The following is a 20,908-nucleotide window of genomic DNA, read 5'->3' on the forward strand; positions in this document are numbered from 1 at the left end:
TCGGAAATATGCATAAATACTCTGGAAATATTATGACATCTTTATTTTTAATCAACCATAGTAAAACTTCATAGAAATCCAAAGTTTTCTAAAAAAAATCTGCTGTTATCAGTTATGCGTCCATGCTGTGCCTACTTGGACGGTGCCTATTATTTAAATAGGTTAGAGCTGGCGCACACCACGATAAATTTCTGTACGTTTTTTTATAGTTTTTTTTCCACAACATCTGTGAACTATAGAACTACATAAAAGCGCGCGCACTGTGGAATTAATTCCGCACCAGATTTTGATAGATTTAAATTCAAATTTACGGATTTTAAAACGCACCGCAACTCGCCGCATAGCTCTTCGTGCACCAGGGTGCGTCGAGTTGCGGTGCGTTTTATTTATTTATTATTTATTTAAGGTTATAGGTATTCTTCATTGATGACGGAACCACCGTGGTATACTTTATAAAATTTACGATTTTTCTTTTTCCAAGCATCTTCCAAGTTCCAAGTTGCATTTTTTCGTAGTTATATAAATAAAAGCCTTTAATCTGTATTAATTAGTTCTTATTTTTCTTCCCCAATATACTTCTTGGGCTCTAGATGTTCGGTATACCTATATTTCAATGGTACATTGTCATAAATAAAACACGATGATAAAATTAAATATTCATTTAATTCAACCGATGAAATTAATATTTTTAAAATTAATAACATTATTTTTCTTCAATCAATAGGTACAATACATGTTCAATACAAAACTATGATTGCAAGTCAAATTTTAGTATTAGAATAAAAAAAGTACTTAATTCTTCGTCGCGACTAAAAGTTATTTACACAGACAAAACACAATTGGCACGGAAATCATAAATTAAAAAAATAAAATGTTTAGTCGTTTCTTAGTCGAAATGAAGGTACTATTTTGTTCGATATGTGGGGTTCGCTTACGTTTATCTTATTAGGTATTGTTTTTATTATGATACCTATTCTTAGTATAATACAATGTATATACATATACAGGTCGCTTAAACTCGCTATGCTAATGAAGGCACCATTGAGGTCGGTGGAGGTAAACTGAAACCAATGAAATACATACTTAAATAATTAGAAGTTTATTGCAAGCACCAAAGAGTTACTTTGCTAAATATAAAGGAACCACACAGCATGGTTTCTACACCAGCTGAAATTTGCAACAGAATCGCTGTCGGGTTGGCAATCTGACACGCCCGGGGAGAGATCAGGCGCAGTACCAACGGCGTTACGTACTAGAACTACTAGAGTATAGTTCTTGCACTTCATGTGGGAGTTGGGACTGATTGGTCCGACATGCACGCACGCTTACGCAATACACAACGTAACCACAAGCAAAGTTCAGTCGCCTTCGTGAATTGCAAGAACTGTACATAGAGAAGTTCAGGGGTATCACACCGCCAACTTGCCAACTTAGGGCTATTTTATTGATTGAGAAAAGCCTTTTTGTATACTTACATAATCTGCACCTTAGACGGCACTAGACGTCCGTGCTCCAAACTATCGCATTTGTACCCAACGCACAAGATGGACAATTCTGGAAAAATAAAAATACGTTTAATTATGTCAAAAGTTAACATGCTAGAGGAATATCGCAAACTAAATTGTCTTCCAGGAGCGCGTAAATTTTTCGGTTCTGCGGATTAATAAAGAAGTAAAATCACATCAATAAAAATACTATAGGTAGGTACAATTACATTATGATACTCACAACAATACTTTCGATCGCATTCGCCAACTGCTCTTCCATGATTTTCACATCCCCATGTTCCAACACTTCCTGAAAAACAACGAAATGATTAGTCAGTACAATTAACAAAGATCCTATCTGAAACACTTTAATGATCCTTGAAATTAATTAAAACAGGATTGAGTAGGTATTCTAGGGACAATTTAGACCAAAGACAGAGTGCACAAGGAAGGCAGCCATCAGAAGGAATGGAGACGTATAGTTAACCGTGCCACAGTACTGCAGTGATGACCACAACCAGCGTTAAGAGCGTCATGAGTGTAACGACAGCGAAGAGAGACCTTGTCCCTGCCGTGAACTGTACTTTTTAACCTAAATATAGTCAGGAATACATATAACTTTCTGTATTCGACTGCGCCAGGGAGTTTGTCAAAAAACGTCGTCAAGAAAACTTACTTCCTGGCAGATCTTGACAGTATCAGCTAATTCAGGCGAGGCGGCGCACAGGCGCGCGGCGGCGCACGCGCAGCTCACGCTGGCGAGACGCGCCGCGCCGCGCACCACCCCCGCGTTCCCTGACAACGCCACAGACTCCGCGCATGCGTACGCTGGAGCAAAGGTCATCGAGGACACCGCGCGCTGCCATTCCTGCAGTATTCACAGGTAATTACTACTATAGTCTGTTTTTCCTTAATTTGTTTAAAAGATAAACAAATCGCAGAAACCCTCTCGGAGAAACGCGTAAGCAATAAGCTTTACTCTTATGGAGTTAGGTTTTTCACTCATATCATGATTTCACTGTAACCAGACCATATATGGACCGCATATAGCGCGTCTTACGCATTTCAGCGTAAAACTACTTGTTTACCTTTTGAGCAAACTAAGGAAAAGTAAAGTAGGTATAGCTTCTCCGCGACTTTCATACGTTTAGACTTTAGTTGCAGCTCCCATTGCAATTTTTCAAAATTTCTTTCTATGTTGGAGAGAAAACCTATTTGCAAAATATGAAGTTTCTAGACCTAACGGTCTCTTATTTTATAATTAGCATATTCCCGCGAATTCGTCCGCGTGGGCTACACAAATTTCAAATCCTATTTTACCCTCTTTAGGGGTTGAATTTTCAGAAATACTTTCTTAGCGGATTTTTGCATAGCGGTCCGCATGCCAAATTTCAGACCTATAAGTCCAGTAGTTTGAGCTGTGCGTTGATAGATCAGTCAGTCAGTCTCTGATAGTCTTAGAATTCTGCAGTTTCCAAACGGCTTTGTCATTTTGCTGTGGCCAAAAATAGTTTCGGAGAACCGATAATAGATGGGGCATAGCCAAGTTTTTTTAGATAGGCTATTCCTCGTTCCTTTATTCAGTTTTACCTGCTCGAAGTGGAGTCAGAGGGACCAAGACTTTGTTCTGGGTCCAATCTACAAATTGCCAAAGAATCTTAGATTGAGCCTTTATTTAAGAAAGGGATATATTTTGCTAATATTTATCGTTATCAAGGATCAGACGCTCGCTTAGCTTCAAAGTTGTGACAATCAAATCGCTATTGCTGTTATGGGCATTGAAGTAGCTTTTGCTAGAATATAAAATTGATTGTGAGTCTTCCATAACCAAAATTAAAATTATCATTAGTTTTATGAATATTAGACACACAATCTAACGCATTAACAACGTTAGTGACAATCTTTTAATTATTATTTATCGTAACATATAAAATCTTACTCACCTCACTATCAGTCTTTGCATCAGCATCCCCTATAGATCTAATGAGCTCCTTAGATATAGCCATTAAGAGGTAATTTGTGATTTTCGCTTTCGCTTCAGTTGTAACTTTGCCATTAACAAGTGCGATTTCCTTGCACAGTCTTGTCAAATCTTCGTCTACTGTGTTGTGGATTCGGTCGAACAGATCCTCGATCAGTTGGCTGACTAGTTGGCTCCTCATCGACGGACACGAACAACGCGATTCCGACGTTATATAGCTCATGCTATGGTGCATTCTCCCGTAATCTGCTTTCTTTGGTACGGCAGTGTAAATTGAGTATCCTTCGTCGACGTATTCCGTTCTGTCGGGTTTTAAATCCATCCGCGATGCGTGAAAGGACTGCCTCATCGTTTCACTTCTCAATTCCTCTAACTCCTCTGTTTTGATTGATAATTCATGGCTCATAGTTTTTAGCTTATCGTCACATTTCCTTTTACATTGGTTTAAAGCCTTTTGCGTCAACGCTAGCTGCTTTTCCAGAGATTCGACCTGAGAATACAAGTCTTCTTAGTCTTTAATCACTTTTCTGTTTCCATGCAATATTTACAGAATTCACAGGTGTCCAAAACATGCACTTTATTATCTTTGTGAACCGAGCGAGCGAAATAGATATTTTCAAAAAGTTTGACAGTCATGCGAATGTCATTCTAAAGCGGCATGTAAAACTATTGATATAAAATTTTGACTTCTTTGAAATACTTTCGGCAAATCATTTTTGATCCCAAAATATCGCGCTGAATTGAGAATCTTCTCCTTTTTAGAAAGTCGGTTAGAAATGTTTTAAATTGTTTTGTTTATTGTAGAAGTTATCAGTTAAGTAATTTCAATTAGTAAAAAGTAAATTGTTTGTTATTTTAACTTCTATACCAATAGTTTTTAAAGCGTTATAAAAATTGATAATACCATCACCACTATTACAATTTTCAAAATACTACAAATACTAACTCTACACAAAAAAAGCACTACCGGACAAAAACTACAAAATATCTACTTTATGATATTTCAAATTAAACTAAGCGCAATCCCAATAATTAACTGATACAATATCACGTAGAAATATCATACTGGATCAGATAATGTACCTACGAAGTAAAAAATTAGGTAAGTGCCAACTCTGTCCCATAATTATATAATTAAAAAAGTTAATCTAAAATATATAACAAGGTACTTTAAGTTATGCGTCACATTATTCTGTATTATGCCAAGGACAAATTAATATATAGCGTAATTTCACTCAGGTGTGACATTAAAATATTAGGGAGCTTAAACAACACTGGTGCGACAACCACCGCTAACAAAAAGGGTTGTACTAATCAGTATTCATAGCTTCATCATTTTGGTCCACACACAGCCCTGACTTCCGCAACCCATTTTGCTTTTATTTATTATGCTCAAAGTTTAACGGTGACTGTAACGTGACCTTAAAATTTATGTCACTTACCTCCTCTTTAAGTTCGCTGTTAGTGACCTCTAGTTCTTGGTTATTCTTGCATGCCCTCGTGAGTTCTTTGCGTATGCAGTCAAGGTCACCCATAAAGCTAACTTCAGTCTTTTTAGATAACTCCCTATGGCTCTTCAGATCTTCGTCCAACTGTTTGTTCATTTTGCGCAGCTGGTCGATTTCCCTCTGCGAATGGAAATATTATTAACATTTGCTATCACGACTTCGTTCACTATGAGAACCATAATCAAAAGTCGCATGAGAACTCTTTGACATTCGGGATAAACTATTACACTTTACCTTGAACTTATTTTCAAGCGCTTTGACAGTAGTCTCAGCTTTTTTAGCATCAGCATCGGCCTTTCCGAACATGGCAACTAAATTAGTGTTCTGGGACTTGAGCGCCTTTGTATCTCTTTCCGCTTTCTCTAAAGCTATTCGCATTCCGGATTCTGATTCTTCAACTTCTCTTAGCTTCTTCTTTAAAGGTTCGAAGCAGTTCTTCCATTGGTCTCTTTCTGCTTCCAACTTCTTCACCTGAAAAAGAAACAATTTTACTCTTGAGTGCCTGATAATTCTGTTTGGATCTCTAAACAAAAATTTCACTCAATATGAAAATAGCTGTTTTCTATATAATAATTAATATAAAAGGAACTGGCTGATTGACTGATCTATCAACGCGCAGCTCAAAGTACTGGACGGGTCGGGCTGGGCATGCAGATACCCTAGGAATATAATATGAAAATGGCTGTTTTTTTAATAATACCCTTTGATTTTCCGGGATGAAAGTAGCCTTTGCACTCTTCACGTCTTTAATTATATCGATGAAAAAAAAATCACGTCGTATTTATAATATGGGAAGCCCTTCCCTTGTCCAACTTACCTTGCCCTTCAACTGCGTCTCCGTGGCCACAGATTCTGCGATCTTCTTCTTGTACCCGCCTTCCATCTCCGCCCACATATCATCAGCTTGAGTCAGCATCTCCAAATACGCGGTCTCTCTTCTCTCCAACTCCGCTATTCTGTTCTTGAGTTCCTGTTCGCTGTGCAGGAGCGCTTGGATTTTGCTGGCCGTAAGCGGATCTGATGGGATCTGTGTAAAGAGATTTCAGTTCTTATTAAAAATCTGTGACGTCATAAGAATGGTTGAAGTGTTTATTTATTGGGATTTAGGAGTGAAGATAGATAAGTGAAGGACTTGTGACTAAACTTGTGATAGCGCATATCAAACTATCACGCTGGTAAACGTTGATCCCGGTCTGTAACTGGATGGTTGACCGTCTTTGGGTGTCCGAATTTGGCCTTCTTGCGTTCCCTCGTGCCTCAGAGAGCACGTTAAGTCATTATCACATATAAAGTTAAGCATAAGTGTCGAAATCTCGTTCTTTCAGTCGACTCGTATGCGTAAGGATCTGGGAACCCACCGCATTTTAATCCCGAGAAAACTCCTACCATTATATGAATAATGGAAAAGGTTAACTTCTATATCGACTGACTGACTATCGTGACCGACTAACAATTTGAGTAAAAAGTAACGTAGTGTGCCAAAGTTAGCGCGACGCGGACGCGGCAACGCTAAATTCAGCGAATAAAAAATCTTTAGTCAACAGTTTTATTATACTATTCGTAAGCAATTACGTTACCTTTTCATCTTTTTTCTCCTTCTCGATCGCATCTTCTAAATTTACGATCTTCTGTTCTAATTTATCCTTCTTGTATTCTGCCCCGCAGACTGCAGCCGCTATTTGTCTTCTTGTAGTTTCCAATTCTTCTTCTAAATTTTTAATTTTCTTATTTAACGTTTTCTTTAACTTCTCCGTTTGTTGTTCTATTTCTTTCTTTTCTTTTATTAACCTGCAAATTTTTTTTCATTGGTTATTAATTTAAATCTTCTTCCTCTTTTAAAATTGTACAGCGATTGTTAAAATTGTAAAAGCAGTCTTGAAACTGAGAATCAGTTATTCCTAAAATAGTATCAAAATTTAAAGCACAGCGGGTTCAAAGATTTGTAGTTATGTGAATTTTTGATTCTCGTGCACTTTGAAATATTAACACATTTTAACAGAAATCTGGCAAACCACAGAAACAGCTGATATTAGTTTCTGGAACGTGACTACAATGTAAACAAAAATCAGTAACAGAAACATGTGAAGTTACGAAGATTGATATTTTGGTCCCAACGTGAACGTGCCCACTCAACCATTGACGCGCGGTTCCTTACTCCATATTAGTTCGTTTCCTTGGACAGGGTACACACAGAGGTCATGTATTACTTACACAGTAATTTGACGCTGCAGCTCCTGCATGGCCGGCGCAGCCAAGGTCTTCATTTCGTTGAAGACGGCTATTGTACCGCATTCTTCCCGCTTTTCGCGTTTCAATTGACTAATTGCTTCCTTCGCGTCTGTACTGAAGGGACCCATGCGGCTCATTAAAGCATACTGAAAAAATTGGAAAATCTAGCTGAAATGCGATCACGTTCAAGCAATTTAGCGTTCAAAAAAAAGATGTGACGCTGCGAGGTCTCGAATTCCACTCCTGGGCCAGGGCAATGTAAGAATCTACTATTTCTAAATTGTCTCTGGTCTGGTAGGGGATTTCAACTGTTTCTAGGTACCACCGGCAACCTACCAAGATCATCGCTATCATCATCTGCTCCACCACTAGTCGTTAAGATTGCAGTTAAGGTCTATGTTGTCTTCGAATAAAAATGTGTCATGTCAAACATACCTGACCCCCTGTTGAAATAGTAGCCCCCACAGCTTGCAAAACGTTCCACGCTATAAGGGCGGGTACTGCTTTTTCTAAACCTTCCAACCTTGATAGTAGTTCATTCTGAAACACAAATATTTAAATCTCAAGTACATTATTATTTTACACAACTTCAAGGAAACTTTTTTCTTCTCTCTTTCATACTGGTCCTTGCGGGAAAGGTTAGCATTCAATTTGGACCTGTCAATTTAGTTTAACAATAGAATTAGCCATACTAATGTGTTTAATAAATTCTTCGACACAACTTCGAAAACCATTCTTGATTTAAGTTCGTCTAGGTCAGAAGAAGAGTAGCTAGAGTGTTCAAGGTACCTCTCTAGCCTTAAGCGTGCATTCTCTCTTAGTGAGTTCAGCCATGAGACGCTCGGCCTGCGCTCGCGAACATTCCCTCTGCTCCGTCATGTCTCTTAGTTGCGCCGAACAGAGCTCATAGTCCATTTCAAGCCTGAAAATATTATCATTATTATATTTTACATTCCCTCTTTACCCGATTTCTATAATTTACGCTCGTTTTTCAACTTTTCATGCCATTTGCATTCACCCCATCTAAACTATCTAAATTTTGACCTATCAATGCTTCTACGCCTGTTTCGATGTGTCGACATTAGTTTATTTGGTTCCAATGTCATACGTGTCCAGCTCATTGTAATCTTGCGATTTTAATGTGCTGGATATAATTTGGCATAAACATGTTTATATTCATTAACATCTAAAATGAGCCTACGATCATAGATACCAGTTACTTACTGTTGCCAATGCAAGCGAGTATCATTTTCTATTTCTTCCAGTTCACAACACTCCTCCTCGAGCCTCTCGTATTTATCTTGAAGGTCCAACAGCTGCGATTCGAGTTCCTGCAAAGCATTTGCATACAAATTAAACCTTACTGCTCATGTATATGCATGTTAAACAACAACTTGTTTTATATCACCGCAATTATATTAAACACTTTATGATGTCGTGCATATATTAATTGCTACCCATACTATTGCAAAAGTAACTAGATCATTTAAATTCATCAGTCTATATAAATCTACATTTATTCAAATATACAAAATTGAAATGTCTGTTTAGGTATATGAACCTACAGTTACCTACATTTATTTAAATAAACAAAATTTCGAAATAACTGCCATATTTTTAACTCATTGTATAGTTTTTTGATCGTCAAAATCATAACCCTGGCCCTCGAAGACAGAAGCAAATCCGTACACTAATTCCCTCACTCATAAGGGCAACAATAAGCAGTGCCCAGCCAAAGAGGTGCGTTTCATCAATCGTTCCTTGGTTTTTTCACTTCTTGTCATTTAAGCAACGTTTGAAAAACTCTTTAATCAGTTAAACCATTAAATGTACATAATATGTGCATGGTCTATCTAATTAAAATGTTCAAACCAAACACATTTTGTTGCTTGCGTTGTGTTTCTTCGAAAAGTTAGATGTTCGTGCTCGGGACCGAATCGACAGGCCGATCTATCACCGCTTCGTATATTTAATTTACGTTATAGTACTGAGTAGGTATATAGGTACTCACTTGTATTTTATTTTCGAGCAGAAATTCCTTTTGCAACCTCTGCGCTAACTTCGCCTCCTTGACGTCTTGCGCCGCTTCGTATATTGAAATTTTTCCCTCCAAAAACTTAAGCCTCCTCTCGTAATACTGTTTGTGTTTCTTGCCCAGCTTCACACACTTGCACTCCAGGCTATCCCCGTCGTCCTTACTTAGCGTCCTATTTCTAACACCTTAAAATTAAACGAATAAAATCTTTATTAGTAATTTTATATGTATAACTGTTTGTGAAACTCTAAACCCGGTGTTCCATAATGTTTACCATACAGATGTGTGTTTTTGTGGATATTAGCGAATTAAGCTTGTGATCCCTTGTCCAAATCTTGTCGTCAAATATAAGCAATATGACTACAACGAATATAAGCACCGATATTTCAAATTAGATTTTGTTTACCTTGTTTCTCTAACTTTTCCCTTATACTATTCAGTCGTTGTATTTCAGTGTTAAGTTCACCAGAATATTCAAAATTGTCATTGATATCAGTCTGAGTGCTTTTACATTCAGTTTCTACGCCTTCGAAGATGCCGCTTTCTTGCAATATGTTATTTGGTTTCCTTTCTTCGCAAAGACTTTCCAGCGATTCCGATTTGTAGCCTTTCTGTTGGTACGGTGTTACAGTTGCGATTGCTTTGTGGGTTTTGTGCGAGGGAATGTCGATATCAGATTTTAGTCTCAGATCGCTTATTCTTCTAGGTTTTGTCTGGAACGGAAACGGGTTGGATTATTTTACACAGGTTATTTTATGATGATTACATCATACATGGCTTGTTGTTGTTGTGGTTTTGTTGTGACAGTGAAAGACATAAAAAGTCAAAGCGGTGAAAGTTCAACTTTTTTTTAATTTTGACATTATTTCTGTACAAAGGTCTTTCAATAAAAGTTTTATTGGCTTAATGGTGTCTCTTGAAAACTTTGTCGTAAAAAGTAACTTACAATACATACTTAATATTATAAATGCGAAAGCGTGTCTGTCTGTCTTTTTGTTTGTCTGTCTGTCAACTTTTCACGGCCCATACGTTAAAATCGATTTTGACAAAATTTGGTACAGAGATAACTTGCATATAGACTACTTTTATTCCGGAAAATCAAAGAGTTCCTACGAGTAAACCTAAATTCACGTGGATGAAGCTGTAGGCAACATCTAGTTTATTATTATAAACAAGCTCACCGCCCATCTTCTCTCAGATGTTTCTTAAAATCCTTGCTCACTAAGGTTTTTTTATGATGTGGTCTACGTTATAGAAAAACTTGCCTACAAAAACCCAAGTTTCTACCTAGACCTAGTGGTTTGAACTGTACGCTGATATATCAGTCAGTCAGTTTCTACGTTTATCTATATCGAAGTCTTACCTGATAGCATTCGTCTTCACTAACAGAACTGCTCAACGCTTGGAAGTTATACAGCATCATCAAAACCTGTTCCAAGCAACCCCTATCCTCAGCCGAAGCCGCGTTCAGGATCATCTGTTCTAGGTGGTCCTTCACCGGATTGCTTTTCAGGGAATCACTGGTTTCCGAGTTCCTATCCAAGATGTCCGCGAGGACTTGGGCCTTGGCGAAGTCTTCCTTGAAGTCATCGTGTGGTGTCGTGAGATGCCTCCGAGGGTTGGGGCTGCTCGGCATGTGCGGGGACTTGTATCCGGAGTCCATTCGTTTAAGTTCTGGAGAGGCGGAGTCTTTTATACGGGACCCTGGGGACACGCAGCCCGAATCCGAGTCTGTTAGGTTGTCCCTAGCACCCTGGAAATAAGGCAAATATAGCAATTAGATTTCTCAAATTGTCCTTTACTGTTAGGTAAACGTGGCAATTCTTTACGGCGATAGGTCTATGACGAAGTCTAGATTACAACATGGGGTTATTCATGGGGCGGACCAACAAATTCCGGAAAACCCGCTAACACATTTGCGGTTCCTCTGGTGCTGCAAATGTCACGTCACCCGCGCTCGTCTGCACCGGGTTAGCGCGGGGGTTGTGCGGGTTAATAATTTAGTTAGTCATCGCTTTTGATGATTTTGGTGATTTATTTATGTCCGTCTTATTAAAATATACGCTTAGCTTAGAATTTTGATTAAATATTTACCTAAGTAACTTTATTCATTTTTTAAATTATGATAAGTACCTACTCACTATTTTGAATACTTGAGCATTTAAAACACTACGTTTCATATTCAAATCTTCATGCTCTATGTGATTTACATTTAAATCTTCAACATAAAATGACAGCCCGATTAGTTTTTAGTTAGGAAACACAGAACGCGTGGGCAAATACTATTTTTGGAAGTAGTTATGTCCGCCTACGGAATAATTTAAGGTTCTTAAAAAGGCATTGTTATGAACGGTATTAGCATTAAGATTATGAATACAAAAGGTATCTACAAAAGCGCTCGTGTCTATTCGTTTGATAGGGATCTGAGATTTCCGTGCATGAGGCTAGTTAAGGCTCTATTACATACAGCGAGTTTCTAACGCTGTTACTGCGATGTTAACTCGCGTTTCAAAAGTTCTACAAGTACAACCGACGTGGACAGTAATTTTGACAATTTTGCCAATGTGATAAAATCAAAAGCAAGTCCAAGTCAAATCATTTATTCAAATTGGGTACAATTGTATACTTTTTGATTGTCAGTTGTTGAATTTGTAAGATGTGATAATTAATTATGTAAACTTAAAACTAAAGCTACGAGGGTTCAAACGCGCCCAGGTCTGAGAAGAGCCCTCAACCGGGTATTCTTTTTATCATCATTCATCACCAAATAGATAGTGTAGTGAACACTAAAACGTGAATTTACTGGTACAACTTATACACCCTATGCTAGATTTGAAATTGATTGCTGTTTCTTTGCCCCAGGGCTTTCCTAACAGGGGACTCGACGTCAATCACTCCATACAAACATATTCTGGTTCTCATTTGAATATTAAGCAATCAAAGTCGATGCAATTTTTTAGACACATTTTAGAAACTAATATCTTCCTAGAACGTATCCTCAAAATTTCATTGAGTTTGACTGGTTGATATTCAAATGAAAGCCAAACTACGTATGTTTGGAGAGCACTACAAATAAACTCCTAGGTCTATTCACCAACTGGCACTATGTAACCATGCCATGAGTAAAATTATTTCCGCGAAGGCGAACGTACCGTGAAATTGATTGTTTTATTTAACGCAACTATCTAATTAAAACTATCTGACGAAATGTTCGCTAGGTATAATGATTGTAGAGCATCACATAATCGTAGTAAAGATCAAGAATGCCTACAAAACAGTACAATGGTTTGTTATATTGATATAGCTATACAGGGTGTAACTAGAACGCTAGCAAAAACGAAGACAGGCGATAGTACTGATGATTACTGGTACGGTACTACAAAAAATACCCCAAAAAAAATTCCTATATCTTGTAAAAGTTCACGATACATTGTAAATAAAACATCTGACGTACGCTAGAGGTCAACGAACGTTGCGTAAGTAAGCCACTCGGAGTCAATGCTGCGTCGTAGGCGGGGCATTGACCCGAGTTTCGCGCGCTACACATTGCGGGTTTGAAAGATTTTAAATCACTAAAAGTACAAAATGAGGCAAATGGTTATTGTTATTGGATTGTGTTTAGTTTAGTTACACCCGGTATTTTGCCTAATTAAAAGGAGTAACTGCTGAGTTTCTTGCTTGCTCTTCTCAGTGGAACTTGCTTCCCAAGTCGCTGGTAGAGTTTTGACATACAAAGAACCATAAATGGGCCTACCTGACCGTTTTAAGCAATCAAATATCACTTGATTTAACGCTGAATGAAACATCGTGAGGAAACTTGCATGCCTGAGCTTTCCATAATGTTCACAAAAATATGCGACGTCTGCCAATTCTCACTAGGCCAGCATGGTTGACTATGACCTAAACCCTTCTTATTCTAAGCAACATGAAAAGATGTTGATGCAACATTTATTCGACTAGTGGGCCATATTTCTACCTTGAACTTTTCTGCTCGTTTGCTCGCCATTGTAATATGTACGAATTGTCAGTTTAAACGTAGCATGTTCATATTAGCCGTAACATAAAAATGCAACTCTTCAATATATCGAAGTAGGTTGCCTGCACATCGGATTGAAAGAGAGGTGATGCAAAATTATGTGGGTTAAGTAGTTAGGCAATACGATTAAGACAATAGTATGTAAGATTTCTTTATTGTTATTGTTAGTCCATAAGCGAGAGTAGATCATAAGCCGGCTTTCAATAAACATCTTTCACCGTTGCCGCATTTAATTATTACCATACGGCCACAACATATCTCATGGCGACCCTTGCCAGTCGGTGCATGCCTAATCTAAGTGCGTGCACCGGCTGGGCACCGATCAAGAAGAAGACTACACAATTTTCTAAAGAATATCAAGATTCAAGACTCAATTAGAACAAAAAGAAGAAAATAATTCCACGTCCTATATTAAAAATCAAAAAACACTAACATCAAGAAATAAGTTCAAAAATGAATCGCTTATGAACAGAAGACAATCTCAAGCTTCATTGATCGGCCCAGCATCATCGTGCGTCCAGGGTTATCCCGGCCACAACTAGGAGGTGTCCAGGGTATTCCCGGCCCAGTTCGAGGAGTCCAGGGTTTTCCCGGCCCACTAAGATGCAGTAAAGAAGAGGCGCAGGCTCCAGACCTCCGGACCTGATGACCAAAACCAGTCCTGACGACGACGGCGACTACACGGCGGTCACGAAATTGATTGATAAAATTCGTCGCTAACAGTTAAAGTAAGTGCAATTTATCTCTCGTAATGGGCAAATAGGTAGAATGTGTAGGTATTGTAATTTTTTTTTGGATAAATAATTTAATTTTGTACGTAGGTTAGGTGAATATTGGTTTTTTAATAACAAATAATACTTGCTCCACTATCTACTAATAAGTTCCATTCGTGCTTTATTTGTAAGATTTTATATAGTGTGTAGGATAGTTTAAAATAATAATAGATAATTAATAAATGAATAGGTCCTTAATTATTTCGTAAATATTCGGTGTTAAAATCGAAATATAATAATTCAGAGAATTATAACGGTGTCATCGCGTGGTCAACGACACACGCGTACCCGAACATTTTGTTTTGTTATACGAGACAATGGTTTTGCTCGAGATGCAATTTGCAAATACAAGGAAATGAATATGAAATAAGGAGAATTTTTTTCCCTACAGACGTTTTTCGTCTAGTTTCGTGCTAGTTTTGACGATATAAGACTTTATTCGGCTTTGACAAATTAGGACTCTGCAAACCAAAGGCTTGATCACCCTTCGGTTGTAGAAGTGCTAGGTATAAAATATACAATTATTTCTTTTGGATTGAGACATACTGACGTAGGAAGATGATTGTTATTTATTATTTGGACGCGATGTTTTGCGCATATTTAGTACCTCCTCATTCAACTATATATTTGTCTAGACTCTTGATCATTATCTACCGCGCTGGTGTTAGTGAAAGACCTAGAATTTTTATGAAAAGTTGAATGTTATTGAAATACTTATTGAAAGAAATAAGTTTGATGAAGATTATAAGTGTTATGAAAAATGCTTGCAAGCATGTTATGTTAAATATTGATTTGGAGAGTACGCGCCGCGTTTGTTGATTTGTTTATTTATTTGTATTATGTGAAGAAGTAACTTGAAAGGAAGATGAAGACTAGGAGAGATTTATTTTGACTGTCCAGGAAATATGAATACCATGAGATGTTTACTTAATAATACGTATTATTATGGGGTTTAGAATAGAAACCTTATATTTACCGTTTTACACGACAGCTGTATACTTATGATGACGACGATTTGATAGGTCAAAGAATCTTTTGAAGTCGATTTGTGAAATCGATACCTCAGCTTATACATATCTAATACCTATGATGCTATTTTGAGATTATTTTATTATGATGAGATTTTTTCGAAACTTTTGTATAAGTTAAATCCTTGACTTTGCACTTAATAGATAACGATTTTTCTATTTATAAGTAAAGTTGAAAGTATGCCCATACGAAGTAAGAGATAAGATAAATTGCACTTGAGCACAGGAAGTAACGATAAAAGTTAGTATAGTAAGTTTCCTTACATAATTTTAATTTTATTTAGCATTAGATTTTATTTTTGTGATTGTCATCATCTTTTCTTCTGATTCGATGTAGCGTCTAACATTTTTTTTCTTTTAAGGGGAGGGGTAACCGCATACATTTTCAGGGGAGTTGTAATATGTACGAATTGTCAGTTTAAACGTAGCATGTTCATATTAGCCGTAACATAAAAATGCAACTCTTCAATATATCGAAGTAGGTTGCCTGCACATCGGATTGAAAGAGAGGTGATGCAAAATTATGTGGGTTAAGTAGTTAGGCAATACGATTAAGACAATAGTATGTAAGATTTCTTTATTGTTATTGTTAGTCCATAAGCGAGAGTAGATCATAAGCCGGCTCTCAATAAACATCTTTCACCGTTGCCGCATTTAATTATTACCATACGGCCACAACATATCTCACCATTATAATTTTTTTAAACTTGAAATAGGCCTTTACCATATTCGTCTGATTCCTATTAGGTACAGTACAGCCTAATCTCGATCAATAGGTATAATTTACTACCACCTACTCACATCACGACTAACAACACCAAAGACATTTGAGAGTTGTAGTAGTTTTCCTACAAAACATAAATTAACGAAACATTTGAAGAAAATCGACTGTGGTTACATTACAGGAAATATAAGGTTTGAGTAGAATTATTTAAAAAAGGAAGTCCATTAAATACCAACACTATAAAAATTAAAAACTAAGAAAAATGTTAAATTATACATAGGTAGAATGCATGTACCTACATACAAAGTTAAGTTTAGTACCTAGCTTTAGTTTTAAGTTCGCTTAAAAATTATCACCACTACATATATTCTTACAAAATATGCAACAAGCGACCATCAAAAAGTGTAATTTATTAAGTACCTACCTATTTTGAATAAAACATTTGAGTTTGAGTTTAGACTTAAAAGTCGCGTTTAGACGTAAATACTCGTAGGTAAATTCATTATTCATAGCCGAAGCACGTTTCATAATTTGTACTACATATTTTTCTAGACTATAAAATCAACCGACGTGAAAGCAAATGTATTGTTATAAAAAATAAAGCACACAGAAAAGATAAACTTATGAAGATAAGCGATAAAGTCAAAATCGATAGGCAAGGCTTACACCTCCGTTTGCTTTATCTATTTTATCTTTATCTATCTTATCCTTATCTAGAGTAACTACGTATAACAAAATGTAACACAAATGTTGCATGCGAAACGAGTGAAAACTCAAATAGTTGTGGATGACAAAGGCAGATTTTAATTGAATAGAAACATTTTCTATTCAAATAAACTTTTATAAAATACCCACTTAGTTTCGAATTTTAAAATGCATCTACCTGCTACCACTGCTGGTTCGGAATGTCTTTAAAAAAGCGGGAAAATTATCATTAAAATGATTAAGTTGAATATAGGAAAGATTATTCGAAGATGGGAGATTAAATTTTGAAAAAAGGATAGACATACCTACAGGCTACAGCTCTTTTTTTCAATAATTGTATATTGTAAAGCAATAGAACTACTAGCTATCTATTACATTACCTTTTAGAAGTTAATGTAAAGCCAGGAATAAAATATGAGATGAGACACTAGAGACTTTTTTTTTATATATATAGCGAGCAAACGAGCAGGCGGGTCACCTTATGTTAAGTGATTACCGCCACCCATGAACATTTGCAGCACCAGAGGAGCCGCCGATGCGTTGCCGGCCTTTTAGTAATTTGTTGGTCCGCCCCTTGAATAACCCCATGTTATAATCTAGTGGGAACACCGCCGATGGGAGTTGGTTCTACAGTTTGCACGTGCGTGGAAAGAAGGATCTGGCGCAGCGGACGGTCGAAGTGCACCAGACACCCAGATGGTGAGGGTGAAATTCCTTACGGTGGCGCGCGGTGCGGTTGTAAAAAAAAGAGGGTGGAATGAGGTCAAAAAGCTCTTCAGAGCACTCCCCATTATACAGGCGATAGAACACACATAGAGAGCTAACGTCTCTGCGGCGGTAGACTATATAGATAACAACAAATACTACATTATTACAACCACTTTACTGTACAACAATATAGTATTGAAGCCATATTTTATTAGTTAAAAAAAATGGTAAATAAATCACCTAAATATTAAGGTGCATTCACACACTAGCCGACAAAATGTATAGTGATGATCTACTAACACTTAAGCCTAGATAAATATAAGAAAATAGTGACTCTACAATACCAATCTAATATCCAATTATTTGGGTCAATTACTCGCACCGTAGAACTAATATAGCACTTCCTCTACCACGGAGTTCTTAAGGCAGAACAGCCATACAAATGCACAAATCTTTTCAACTAGCATACATCCTAGAGCTTAAAAGAGATTTAAAACATGCAATATTCTTGGAATATATGTATAATAAAGACAGTGCTGAATAATAAATTCTAAACCTGAAAAATATTTTTTCCGAAAGGATTAAGTTTCAAACTAATATTCCCTAAACTAATATTCCTCTAAATTTAATATTCCCCTTTCCCTTAGTAGGTATTTCAAATTCGCCATCTTGGTTTTTTTATTGTTTGATTTTATAACGACAATAGAAATGCACACTTTGTAAAAATTACAACTCTCTACCTGTTACGGTTCATAAGATACAGTCCGCTAACAGACAGACGGACGTATAATATATATAATACCTATAATATCGTAGGCTTAGTTCCCGCTGCGCTACCCCCCTTGGGGTATGGAACCCTAAAACCCTTGGGTGTTCCACAACTTTAGTTATGCCACCTATGGGATAGTTAAAATTTTTAACAGGCTTTGGTATGAAAGGTCATTGAATTTAATTTATTCTAATAAGCATTAAGATGATTTGATTATAACTATGAATACAAAAGGTATCTACATACCATAACCATAATATTATGCCCACATACATATAAACTTCCTGACATTATGAGGCCTAGGGCATGATACACAGGCATTGTCATTAAAATTATGAACAGAACAAGTTTTTAATCATCTGCCTACAAGTTCCTTAGTCCATTAAGTAGTTCCTTAGTCTAGTCGACCCTAGAAGCAAACAAAACGCCAAGGCAAAAAAAACGAATAGCAAGATAGATCCGCTTGCGGCGGGCGCAAGACCGTGGCGTGTGGAAGTCCCTACAAGAGATTTATGTCCAGCAGTGGACATCTATCGGTATATGATGATGATGATGATGATGATGATGATGATGATTTGGGCCTAGTCGGAAGGAAATAGTAATTATAAATCCAGCAAATATTTTTATGACACCTTGTTGCTACGTCTTGACTTTACCACCAGTTCGGTGCTGTCTTTGTGAAGTAGGAACAAGGGCGGATCCAGCTTTGGTGCCAGGGGGGGGTCACATAGTCGTGGTCAAGTCACAACATCTCGACCTCTTGCGACAGGTCGAGTTGGTAATCGGGGTATGACGAGCGGGGGTGGGGGGGGGGGGGGCGCCCCGCACACCCGCACGCAGGGCCGTCTTTAACCTATTGGAGCCCCAATGATCTTGACAGAGTAGGTACTATTTTCTTGGAATAGGCAAAGAAAGCAGATAAGTCACGTTCAAGACGTATTATAAATGCGAATGTTTCTATCTATCTGTTACCTTTTCAAAGTCCATATTCTAAATCAAAATTTGGTACTATTCAGAGATAGTTTACACTCGGAAACGGCTTTTTATCCCGGAAAATTAAAGGGTTCTCACGGAAATTTTAAAAAAGTAAATCTATGTGGACGAAGTTGCGGGCATCAACCAATATAAAGTAAAAGCGCGAGCGAAGCGAGCGCGAAATTTTTCATATATTTACGATAAAATCATAAGGTAGCTACTAATATTATAAATGCGAAAGCGTGTCTATCTACTTATCTGTTACCATTTGACGGTCTATCTTTTTGACCAGGTACTACACAGAGAAAGCTTTCATCCCGGAAACCTGCATACACTTTTTATGCGGAAAATCAAAGAGTTCCTACGGTTTTTTGAAAACCTAAATCAATGCGGACAAGGTTGCGGGCGGGCAACAACTAATACAGAGCAAAAGCGCGAGCGAAGCGAGCGCGAAATTTTCTGTCTGTCTATCATCTTGTTAGGTACTTTTTCATGGCCAAATGTAGGTAGGTAGGTACTATTCAGTGATAGCTTGCATCTCGGAAGGGATTTTTAATCGTAGTGGACCGTACGTGCGAGCAAAGCGAGCGCAAAATTTATGACATTATTTACAAAAAAAGAAAAGATAAATGTCAGAAATATTGTATTACGATATAGATAAATGCCAAAAATTTTGTACTAAAAACTATAAAGTCATCTGTTGTATAAAGAATAGTTCTATTATCTTTAGGGGTCCCCAGATGCAACGAGCGCTTGGATAATAAAAACTTTACTATAAATAATAAACGTAAAGGACCAATCCGACCAATACATTATAGGTATATAATATATATTATTTTTTACTTTTAGAGGTTTTTACTGTCGGGAATTTTTTAAAAAGTGTGAAAAAGAATGAAATATTCTATTATTTGCGTAAAGGCAATAAAGATCGGATATAAGACTATTTAACAATCTCTACGGTCCTTTGTTTGAGATGGCTTTTTTGACCGTTGATTTTATCGAAATAAATATGTTTTTGGGTATTAAAATATCGGTTGGTCTGTTATAGTTTGGTGATCTGGCAGGGACTACTGGGCCCTAATCGATCGTGGGCCCTGGGCAAGTGCCGTGTGATGTTCTTCAATAATTGAAGAACGACACACGAAATGTGACATCTCGATGAAAGGTAGCGGTGGCGCGGTAAAATTCAAATTTTGGATGCGTTTGTTCGCAAGAACATAATGTTTTTGCCATCATACAAAATATTATATTAAATTGATTAAGTATTGAAGGAACTTACATAAAATTTAGGTATATAAAAATATAAAAAACATTATGTTTAACAATTTTAATTAGTGGTCCACCTAGGTCCTGGACGCAGCCCAGGGGGGGGGTCATGACCCCCGTGACCCCCCCCTTGGATCCGCCCTTGAGTAGGAACAGGGGCAGAATATCTTCTATTTGGCAGAAACTCTAGAATCCTAATAAAGATAAACTAAACTGTAACACTATGCAAATACGTTTGCTCTCACAGTAACGCCCACGCTGGTGTTGCCCTACACACCTGTGCGGCGACCAACTCACGTTCTTTTTTACCACTTCTATCCTCAATCTAAATTCAGTAATACACAATACAATAGAGATAATATTGAGAGCACTTTTCGCCAAGCATTTGATACGCTTACGGTACAGGCGTGTATAAATAGACTTTAATTGCGCCTTTGCGCGCAAACGGAAACGGAAACGGTAGCGCCAAAATTGTACAGCTCCTTGTGTGTGACTTGTGAGTTGTGACGTCGGATTATCTTCTACTCAGTAGCTACTTTAAACTTAATATCTTTGCTAAATAACGGCACTTAAGAGAGTTAGTAGTAAAGCCTCTAGCTAAAAACTAATCTATCTTACCACCACTTACCACATCAAAATACTGTTTTAAAGGTACCTACTGGATCCATACTAATATTATAAATA

At 37.3% G+C, this 20,908-nt stretch overlaps 1 protein-coding gene across 4 annotated transcripts in view; it reads right to left on the bottom strand.

Annotated features, from left to right (window-relative positions):
• Positions 1–644: 644 nt before the first annotated feature.
• The window catches only part of LOC117986487 (uncharacterized), a 176,207-nt gene continuing 155,943 nt past the window's right edge, over positions 645–20,908 (bottom strand). For 2 of the 4 annotated variants that reach the window (XM_034973321.2, XM_069501709.1), the window contains 16 exons: positions 10,604–10,993; positions 9,647–9,953; positions 9,217–9,425; positions 8,430–8,536; positions 7,995–8,127; positions 7,641–7,745; positions 7,188–7,351; positions 6,554–6,764; positions 5,794–6,003; positions 5,211–5,447; positions 4,911–5,096; positions 3,431–3,958; positions 2,164–2,355; positions 1,729–1,797; positions 1,476–1,554; positions 645–1,061 (listed from right to left, as the gene is read on the bottom strand). In XM_034973321.2, the coding sequence (XP_034829212.1) occupies positions 1,498–1,554; positions 1,729–1,797; positions 2,164–2,355; positions 3,431–3,958; positions 4,911–5,096; positions 5,211–5,447; positions 5,794–6,003; positions 6,554–6,764; positions 7,188–7,351; positions 7,641–7,745; positions 7,995–8,127; positions 8,430–8,536; positions 9,217–9,425; positions 9,647–9,953; positions 10,604–10,993 (3,105 nt within the window). In that variant the 3' untranslated portion in view covers positions 645–1,061; positions 1,476–1,497. The remainder of the gene's footprint in view (positions 1,062–1,475; positions 1,555–1,728; positions 1,798–2,163; positions 2,356–3,430; positions 3,959–4,910; positions 5,097–5,210; positions 5,448–5,793; positions 6,004–6,553; positions 6,765–7,187; positions 7,352–7,640; positions 7,746–7,994; positions 8,128–8,429; positions 8,537–9,216; positions 9,426–9,646; positions 9,954–10,603; positions 10,994–20,908) is intronic. The other 2 variants (XM_034973323.2, XM_069501708.1) reach the window with 2 other exon arrangements.

The sequence above is a fragment of the Maniola hyperantus genome, chromosome 11, assembly GCF_902806685.2.
Source record: "Maniola hyperantus chromosome 11, iAphHyp1.2, whole genome shotgun sequence".
NCBI lineage: Eukaryota > Metazoa > Arthropoda > Insecta > Lepidoptera > Nymphalidae > Maniola > Maniola hyperantus.